Genomic DNA, 10,752 nt, shown 5'->3' on the forward strand with positions numbered 1-10,752 from the left:
AGTAGCAGTAGGCGTATCAGGTGCCTGGGCTCTAGCTGGAGCTGTTGGTGGCTCCTCGGTGGTAGCTCACGCGGGTTCTCTGGCTGCACCGCGTGCGCGTCCTCGGCCTCTACCCCGGCCCCAACCTCTAACGGCTCTCGCAGGGGGCGCGAGTGTCTGATCATCTCTAATAGCGCGTGTCCTCACCATCGGTGAGAGAATAGAAGATAGAAGTTTAGAATTGTGATATCAAAAATCTCGCACAACAGGGAATTCAAATGAAGTGGAATTTTCTGAATGGTTACATAACCTCTAATAGATAAATACAGACGTTTTTGTACCGATCCGTGAGACTCTAATAAACTGGCTTGTGATTCATAGCTCCTATGAACCTAGAGCTCTAATACCAACTTGTCACGACCCCAGTTCGCCCTCCGTAAACCATCGTGATGGAACCTAATCTCTACGATAGGTAAGCCTAACAATGCAGAAAATAAACCAACTTGCGGAAGAAATAATAAAAAAACAAAATGGTGAAATAAAACGGTGTTTAAAAGTGTCGCTCGGTATATACAATATCAACTCTCGAAAACTAAATACATTTCCCAAAACCCGGAATCTCATGATTCAACAAGTGTCAAACTCCAGAATATCTAACAAAGGAAAGAAAATACATAAGGGCTAATACTTAAAAGGAGAGTAGAAAGGGACTCTTCGTTCTGGGGACGCGGCAGATATACCTCGGAGACTCTACAAGCGCCTCGTCTCAAGCGTGAAGAGGTACTTGGATCTGCACATAAAAAACATATACAGAAAGGGCATGAGTACACCATAGCGGCACTCAGTAAGTGCCAAACCTAACCTCGATTGGGTAGTGACGAGGAAGGTCAGGGCCCTACTGAGATTAAATGAAACATAAGGTATGATAGTATATGATAAAGCAGTACAGTTGAAAGATAACAATAAGAATTAATAAATGATAATAAGGATAACAACAACTGAAACAAAGACAAAAACAATCACAAAGAAATACCACTCTTCACAAAGATAATAATTGGGATCTCTCAGTATCCCGAGGATCTCTTAGTACCCTCAATATATGCCAGGGATCTCTTGGTATCCCGAGGATCTCTTAGTACCCTCAATATATGTCACGGATCTCTTGGTATCCCGAGGATCTCTTGGTATCCTCAATGTATGCTAGGGATCTCTTGGTATCCCGAGGATCTCTTGGTATCCTCAATATATGCTAGGGATCTCTTGGTATCCCGAGGATCTCTTGTTATCCTCAATATATGCTAGGGATCTCTTGGTATCCCGAGGATCTCTTGGTATCCTCAATATATGCTAGGGATCTCTTGGTATCCTGAGGATCTCTTGGTACCCTCAATATACGTGATGGGGATCTCTCGGTATCCCGCACTTTAGCTCAAATCATAAATACGTACAGGGGATCTCTCGGGATGTCGTCCCGTAGTCACAAAGTAAAACACACAACAATAGCACAAGGAATACTCAATTAAACTCAACTTCATACCAAAGTAAAACAGGTAATTCTAACCTAGTATGTTCCACATAATACAAGTAAAGCAATTTCACGACCCAAACCGATGGTCCGCGACGGGCACCCAGTACCTTACTCAACCGAGTACCAACGTAACGTATCTTTCTTATTATATTATCATATACACATGACATATGGGCCTAATAGGCTAACATGATTATTTATAAACTCAAGACATCGGCCGACATGGTCGTACAATCTTTCACGTACACAACATATGTCTATAACCCTCTAAGAGTACATAAATGTCATAAAGGTCGGGATAGAGTCCCGCCATACCAAACAATACATGTCTAAATCATACCAGCCAAACAAGAAACTCTAAAGCAAATGAAGCGCACCAACATCTTCTGCTGAACTGATAGCCTACTTGGAGGTCTCTCGACATGTCTATCGGGAGCTGCGGGCATAAAATGTAGTGTCCCCAGGCAAAAAGGACGTCAGTACGAATAATGTACCGAGTATGTAAGGCACATAAATAAATACATAAGAGACATGGAAGACATATAGAGTTTATGACTCAACCTGTAAGTCTGAATAACTTTGTAAATCATAAATTACTTTTAGCGTCATGCATATGCGTATGAATGTCATGTCGTGCATAGGTACATGTTTCATAACATCATCAGCCTCTAAGGGCATCCCATCATATCATATTGGCCACTGTGGGCAAAATTATCATCGTATACTAGCTGATTAGGTGGTGATGCGTATATAACGCCATAACCTCTTCACATATCCCAATACATATATATACATATATACACGTATATAATGTCGTTTGAATTATATTTCAGACACTGTGGGCAACATCATCATCATATACTAGCTGATCAGTTGGTGGTGCGTATATAACGTCGTAACCTTTTCCCATATCCCATATATATATTTACATATATACGTGTATATAACGCCATCTGGTCATGGGTCAATGCACATGTATGAAATGCATGAAAAACATGTAATAATTTCAATATTCCTTCCAGATAAATTTTTCCAACTGCGTATTATTCTGAGACCCATGAATAGAAGATAATGATAATTCTCGTGGGGAATCAAGAATATAGACACCCCTACTATTTCTATGAATAGAGTAATTTATAGAAACTATGTATTTGCTCGTTTCTTTAGTATAGTTTGGACCATTCCAAAAGAAAGAAGGAATAGCCTTAACATACCTGGAATTATTTGAACAGAATGAAGCTTCTGCTTCTGTGAAATTTATACTTGGATTTGAAATTGGAACGAAATTGTCTTATGCTTCTCACGTTACTGCTCCTTACCCCAAAATTGAATTAGGACAACAACGATTATGATTCTGTTCCTTCACTTTTTTCTCAAAACAAGGTGTTCTTGAAATTAAACCAAGAATTATACTTGGACTAAACAAAAAGGAACCCAACATTTTGAAGACAAAAATGATATATCCTAATAGGTTATCTGTATATATTCTTCTAATAAAGCATTAGCTTAAATTTGAAGGTAAAAACACTTAAGTTGGAAATAGTGCATGTTCCTATCTTAACTAGGTAAGACTTAAATTCAAGTCTTATTTAGTTAGGTCATTAGTGGTCACATGGCACAATGACTAAGATAAGAGTCATTTTCTTGTCATGGTGACTTTGTGTCACGTGGGAGGGTTGTGTATTTTAATTAATTTTTATCCACTTATTAGTTAACTGGGTAATGTTCCGTTACCCGGTAATTAACCAATTACCCGCATAATAAAACTGCCCCAAATTACTTAAAATTCTACTTATTTTTAATATACTATATACCTTATACTACTGTGGTCATATGGTACCTTGCATAGTACTAGTTCATAATTATCGGGTATTATTGTTTGACCCGAATTTTATTCCAAATTGACTACTTTCAACGAAACTCATTTTCTTTAATCCATGTACCCTCTTATTCTTCATAATATTTATTTATTGCTTGCTATAAATAACGTAAGTACGTTAACTGACAAGATGATCTTATCCCCTAGTCTTACATCGGTTAACTGAAAATGAAATTTTAACGTACAATACTTCAGGGTGCAACGTCGTTGTAACTTAATATTGCGAAACGTGACATCACCGTAATGTAATACTGAGGGACGTAATATCTCACTTCCAGGCTCTTATTAATTTATTTATGGCTTATTTTCATGTACGAAAATATGGGGTGTAACAGTAATTTAAGCAAATAAAGAAATTAAGTGAATTAGACATGCTTCTCTAAGCTAACATCAGGCTTAAATTCCAAGTAGTATAAGCAAGAAAGGAAAAACACAATTAAAGCTACTTTAGTGAAAACATAATTTTTAACAATTAGCACAAGTACGCACTCGTCACCTCACGTACAACACATTTCAATTATCACAACATCAATCCTAAGGGGAATGTCCCCCACACAAGGTTAGGCAAGCCACTTACCTCGAACCAGCTCAAAATCATTCTGAAACCACGCTCTTGCCACGATTACTCGACTCCAAATGGCCCGAACCTATTCAATTCAATTGCATAAGGTAAATAACACTTCAAGTAATTGATTATACAAATAAATTCTAAGCTATTACGCGAGATTAGGTAAAAATGACCAAAATGCCCCTCTGGCCCATGTAACAGAATCAGGTAAAATTTATATTTTCAGAATCCTCATCCTCTCACGAGTTCATGCATACCAAAATTATCCAAATCCAAGGTCAAATTCTCAATCAAAATTTGAATTCTAGGACTAAGATCTTTCTTCCAATATTTCCCCCATTTTCACTTCCAATCCGAAATTAAAAGACAAATCTAACAATAGATTAATAGAATACAACTAGAAAGGGTTAAAGAATTGTTACCCAATGATTTCCTATTCAAATTCCTCGCACAATCACCCTCTCCCGATCTCCAATTTGATTTTTTCATGTTTTGAAATAAACCCTCGATTTTGTCCCTTTTCTAACCAGGGAAACCGCATCTGCGGTCCCGCTTCTGCAAAGACCCTGTCCCATATGCGAAATTTCATTAAAAGGGGGACTTCCTCACCTACGACTACTTTACTGCAGATGTGGTGCCGCTTCTGCGGTGCCTTGACCGTATCTGCGGTCCATTGCCTTTTGCCTCAAACCGCTTTTGCGGTTGCCCGACCGCTTCTGCGGTCCCCAAGCCACAGGTGCGGTTATGACAGCAGCCTTAAAGCTTCAGCTGCAACTTTCAACTCCAAACCTTTCCATCAAACATCCGAAATCATCCTGAGGCCCCCGGGACCTCAACCAAAAGCACGAACAAGTCCTATACCACGATTCAAACTTATACCAATCCTTAAAACACATAAAACAACATTGAAACATCGAATTACCATGGATTCGAGTCTAAGAACTCCAAAAACTCTCAAAATACGCTCTCGATCAAAAAGTCTATCAAACCTCATCCAAATGACCTGAAATTTTGCACACATGTCACATTCAACGCTACGGAGCTACCCTAACTTTCGGAATTTCATTTCGACCCTCGGATCAAAATTTCCCCATCAAACCGGAAACTTTAAAAATTCAACTTTCGGCATTTCAAGCCTAAATTGGCTACGAACCTCCAAAACACAATCCAAACTGCCTGTAAGCCCGAAATCACCTAACGGAGCTAACGGAACCAACGGAATTCCATTCCGAGGTCGTCTTCACACCGTTCTGACTACATTCAAATGTCCAAAATTTAAGCTCTTATTTAGGGACTAAGTGTCCCAAAACTCTCTGAAACTCCAAATAAACCCTCCCGACAACTCATAGTAGCAGAAATAAACACGGGGAAGGCAGTTAATAGGGTATCAGGGCGTTAATTCTTAAAATGACCGGCCAGGTCGTTACAAGAATAATTGAGCACAACATTGTCCAATGGCAATGTACTCTGCCTTAGTTGTAGAAAGAGTTACTAATCTCTGCTCCTTACTGTTCCAGATAATTAATTCCTTTCCAGTAATTGACAAGTTTCAATTGTACTTTTTCTAGCTTCTTTGCGACATGCAAGATCAGCATCTAAAAATCCTTCAAATTTAAAATTGTTAGAACGTGGATACCATAGTCCATAAGAAGTTATTCCAATGAGATAGCGAATTATTCGCTTTACTACAGTTAAGTGTGACTCCGTAGGAACTGACTAAAACATGGCACATTTACAAACACTAAACATGATATCTAGTAAACTGGCTGTTAGATATATAAATATCCAATCATTCCACGATACTTAGCTTTGTCCACCGAATTTCCCTGTTTATCCTTGTCTAGATTTGTAGAGGGACTCATAGGAGTTCCAATTGCTTTGGAATTGCTCATTCCAAACTTTTGAATTAGTACCTTTGTATACTTGGTTTAGCAGATGAATATGCCATTTTCTGATTGATGAATTTGGAGTCCAAGGAAAAATGTAAGTTCTCTTATCGTATTCATTTCGAACTCACTCTGCATGAGATTTGAGAAATCTTAGAACAAGAAAATATTAGTGCTGCCAAAAATAATATCATCTACATAGATCTGAAAAATGAGATTACCTTCAGTGTATCTTTTTATGAATAAAGTAGTAGTTATCTTACCTACGGTAAACCCATGATAGTAAGAGCTCAGTATTTCATTACCAAGCTAGAGACTTGTTTGAGTCTATGGAGAGCTTTATCTAACTCATACACATGGTAAGAAAATTGTGATTTTTCAAATCCAGGAGGTTATTTTACATATACCTCCTCATCAATAAAACCGTTTTAAAAGTCACTTTTGACATCTATTTGAAATAGTTTAAAACCTTTAAAAGATGCATAGGCAAGTAATATGTGAATTGATTCTAACCGTACTACCAGAGCAAAAGTTTTATCATAGTTAACTCCTACCTGCTGTGAGTAGCCTTGAGCTACTAATCTAGCTTTGTTTCTGACTACTTTTGCATCCTCATTTAATATTTCTAGACACCCATTTGGTTCCAACAACAGTAGCATTTGCTGGCTTAGGCGCCAGTTCTAGACTTAATTCTTTTCGAATTGATCAAGTTCATCCAGCATAGCTTGTACCCAACTGGAGTCTTTTAAGGCTTCATCAATCTTCTATGGCTCGATTTGAGAAATGAGTGCAATGTTAGCCTTTTCTTGAGAGCTCCCCTGGTTTTCATTCCTTCATTTGGATCTCCTATAATAAACTTTTTAGGATATTTTGTGTCACTTCTCCATTAATTTGGTCGTGTTCCAACTACTAGAGCAGTTGACTCCTTTTGTGATTCAATATGATTACTATCAGGTTCACCAGTAGACTCTGTGACTATGTTTGTACTATCAATCGACTTCTGTGACTTGTTTGTCCTGATGCTCTTGACTGATATCTTCATCACCTACAATGATTCCTTTCTCGATCATAGTGTTATTGTCATCAAATATAACATACACTGATTCTTCTATAGATAAAGTGTGTTTGTTGTCAACTCTAAAGAATCTACTGTTAATAGAATAACTGAGAAAATACCTTCATCACTCCTTGGATCAAACTTTCCAAGGTTTTCCTTACCATTATTGTGAATAAAACATTTGCTTACTAACAGATGAAAGTAGCCTATATTAGGCCTTCTACCTTTGTATATGGGGTCCTCTTTAGGATAGGTCTTATGGGACATCTATTGAGGATGTGACGTGATGTGTTGACTACTTCTACCCAAAAATAATTTTGCAATGAATATTCTAATATCATAGTTCTGACCATATCTTGCAGAGTTCTATTCTTGCATTCAACTACTCCATTTCTGTTGGGGTGATCTTAGGGCTGAAAAATTATGAGTATATCCTTGATCGTTGCAAAATTCTTCAAAGGCTCTGCTTTCAAATTCTCCTTCATGTTCACTTTGTATGGTTGAGATGAGATACCCCTTTTCTCTTTCAATTCTTTTGCAGAAGTTTCAAAAAATTTCAAGGTTTCATCGTTATGAGATAAGAAAATTATCCATGCAAAATGTGAGTAATCATTGATAATAACAGAAGCATATTGTTTACCTCCAATACTAGCAGATCTAGTAGGTACAAACAAGTCCATGTGAAGTTATTGTAGGGGCTTGGTTGTGTACACAATGTCTTTGTCTTTGAAAGAGTTTCTGGCCAAGCTGGCATGCATCACATACATGATTTCTAGAAAAGGTGAGTTTGGGAATGCCAATAACAAGATCATGTTTGGAGAGTATGCATGCTTGCATGGCCAAGTTTTTTATGCCATAGCAATGGATCATCATATATGGTTGCTAAATAAATATGACCATCCGGGTTTTCAATGTCGTCTAGAATGTATACATTTCCATACTTTTTACCTGGCAAAATTATTTTACCTGACTCATCTTTAATGGCACAGCCTATTTTCTTGAATTTGGATTCATATCCATAATCACATAGTTGATTTATGCTCAAGAGATTATAGTTGAATCTATCCACAAGATATACTTTTGTAATATCACAATTATTGTTGAATGGAACTGTGCGAGTACCGACAATATTTCATTTGAATCATCACCAAATTTAACATTTCCTCCAATAATTTATATGACTTCTTCGAACATATTTTTGTCAAGCATCATATGACTGGAAGACGCACTATCTAAATACCATTTTTCTTTACGACTTTTTCTGTGGTGTTCCTGCAAAATAAATTTATCACCTTCTTTTAGGTACCCAAGCTTACTTGGGTCCTTGTTGGTTAGTTCTACTAGGATCAGGATTGTTTTTGTGTTTTAAAATACATCCTGAAATATTAGATTTATAAAATCTACAAAAAGAATATGAATGACCAGCCTTGTTAAAGTAATGACACACAGGGGTTGATCCAGTTTTTTATCTACTACTAGTGCTAGTACTTGTGGACTCATTTCTAACAGGTCTTTTTGCAGTTGACTTGTAAGTCGCTTGGTTAGATTTGATAGAACTGTGACTGGTGAATTTACGCATGCCATTGATTTGCAATTGCAATTCCTGAACCTCATCTTGAAGAACATCTCTTTCGATTTCAAAGACTTCAAGTTTGAGTTCCTAGCCCTTTTTTCCCTATTGAGTCTCTTTAATTCGTTTAGCATTTTTGAGACTCTTTTAGGGTAAGATCAAGAATATCCTGCAATTCGTTACATCTATCGCAGTTATAAGGTCTTACCTCACTTGTTTTACCTCGTGCCATAAAAAAATTCAGTTTCTTTTTCGCAGTCATTGTCTGATACATCTTCATCAGTCTAGCAACTAGAATATTTGTTCATATCATTTTCCAAAATAGTCATGAAGCATAGGTTTGCTGTTTTTTCATGTTTTGAGCTATCTTCATCGCTCTAGCTTCTGAAAACTTATTTTTACTGAACCCCTCTAAGATTTTTATTTTAAGATCTGAAACATTCAGCTGGCCATATCTTCCACATTCAAAATATTTTGTATCATTTTTGTTCTTGTTCATTGCATTGTCTGGTTCTTCTGGATGACATCCTTCCCTTTTTTGTGTTTTGTATCTTCTCATCAATCCATTCATATTTCTCGAAACCATGGCAATTTCTTCTTCAAGAGCCTCTGCGTCATCATCAATATCATTCTCAAATCCTTCAATTGTGGTTTTGAATGAAAAAGTTTTCTTCTTCTCTTCCTGACACGTTTTCTTGAGATGTGTTTTTTCAAATGCTATGAAATCTTCACGCAGTTCATCAGATGACAGTTTGTCTAAATTTTGAGATCAAGTGCAACTACTTTGTCTGCCATGTGGTAGGCAAACTTCTTAGGATTTTTCGAACCTGCTCATCACTTGAGTAAGGTCTACCAAAGACTTTCAGATCACCAATGATTTTGCTGAACTGTGCAAATATTTGTTTAATGGATTCACCTTCTTTCATCTGGAAGAGTTCATAATCGTGAACCAACAGAATTATCTGTATTTCTTTCAATTTGTTAGTTCCTTCATAGGTAACTTCCAGTTTTTCCCACACTTCCTTGGCGGTGTCACAACTAAAAAAATTCTCATATTCTTCTCCACATATAGCATTATCGAGCAAGTTTCTTGCCTTAGAGTCAACTTGAATAATAGCCATTTGCTCATTAAGGTAGTCATCTATATCTTCAGGATTAGTGGGTGGTTGTCCTGATGTTGGAAGAAGATAGTTTCCCTTTTTGATAACAAGCCATAATTTGACATCATAGGATTTTACATATATTTTCATGCGCACCTTCCAATGAGGGAAGTGTTGTCCATTGAAATATGGTGACCTTACTTGCGATGTCCCTTCTTGAAAGAGTGCTCCAATAGTTACTTGGTTTGACATGATCTTTTCTAACTAACTGATAAGCTAAAGATAAATATGTGAGACGAACTCTGATACCAATTGAAAGTACAAAAGGGGGTGAATTGTCGATTCTTCTTTTTGTATCCTAAGTAGTTGATTAGTTTACCAATTGGTCGACTAAAAATAAAAAATAGAATATAACTGAAAGCAGAAGTAAAGTGCAGGAATTAAAGACACCTAGATTTTTATACTGGTTCGAATTTGATGTGGATCCTACTCCAGTCCCTTGGGTTGCAATGTGTTATCTATTCAAAGCTCCTTGAACAATTTTGTACAATCGTGTTGATGTTATCTCTGATCACCAACTCACTTTTGGATCTAAAAACAGTCGTGATATTTTCGATACAATGCCTCACTGACATTTTTCTCTCTTTCTTCTCTCTATTGATTACACAGTAAATTTTACTAAGATTACAATGTTTGTTTACAGTAGAACAAAGAGTGAGAAGTTAGTTTGATCAAAGTATATCGCTCCAAGATATATATATTCTGTGAGGTCTTCTTGACTCTTGATTGATGTGAATCTTAAAAGATTGCAAAACCAAAGAAGTTGATGCTCAAAAGGAATCGTAGAGCGATTTTTTCCAAGAATAATGTGTTTCTTCCTTTGATTTTCCTTGACTTGTGGTCTTGATTGGACTTTTCCGTTTCTAAGAAGATCTTTCCATTATTCGATCGATCAAAATTAGATCCCTTGATTCCGATTTTTAACTGTCTTCCTTTGATGGAGGAATCTTCAGTGCATAGTTTCGTAATCTTGACTTCCTTTAATGTAGGTCTTTCCTATAATATCCTCAGTTAATCTGCTGTCAAATCCTTGATTGATTTTCCCTTCGCATTTCCTCCCTCCTTTTTCGTCTCTAATCTTTGATAGTCTTCCTTTCCATTAATTCAGGAGTATTTCTGCACATA

General features: G+C 36.9%; 1 protein-coding gene across 1 annotated transcript; it reads right to left on the minus strand.

Annotated features, from left to right (window-relative positions):
• Positions 1–8,792: 8,792 nt before the first annotated feature.
• Positions 8,793–9,819, minus strand: LOC138880116 (uncharacterized). Its single transcript, XM_070159777.1, has 2 exons — positions 9,306–9,819; positions 8,793–9,223 (listed from the first exon to the last, which is right to left on the minus strand). Exons 1-2 carry the CDS (start codon positions 9,817–9,819, stop codon positions 8,793–8,795), a joined length of 945 nt encoding a protein of 314 aa, XP_070015878.1.
• Positions 9,820–10,752: the final 933 nt, after the last annotated feature.

The sequence above is a fragment of the Nicotiana sylvestris genome, chromosome 10, assembly GCF_000393655.2.
Source record: "Nicotiana sylvestris chromosome 10, ASM39365v2, whole genome shotgun sequence".
Taxonomy (NCBI): domain Eukaryota; kingdom Viridiplantae; phylum Streptophyta; class Magnoliopsida; order Solanales; family Solanaceae; genus Nicotiana; species Nicotiana sylvestris.

Excerpts from the sequence above, each read along its gene's own strand:
- LOC138880116 (XM_070159777.1), bottom strand. The coding sequence starts at position 9,819 with ATGTCAAACCAAGTAACTATTGGAGCACTCTTTCAAGAAGGGACATCG. Across the intron at positions 9,224-9,305 it reads CTTTGGTAGACCTTACTCAA|ACAAACTGTCATCTGATGAA; the intron begins GTGATGAGCAGG and ends CTCAAAATTTAG.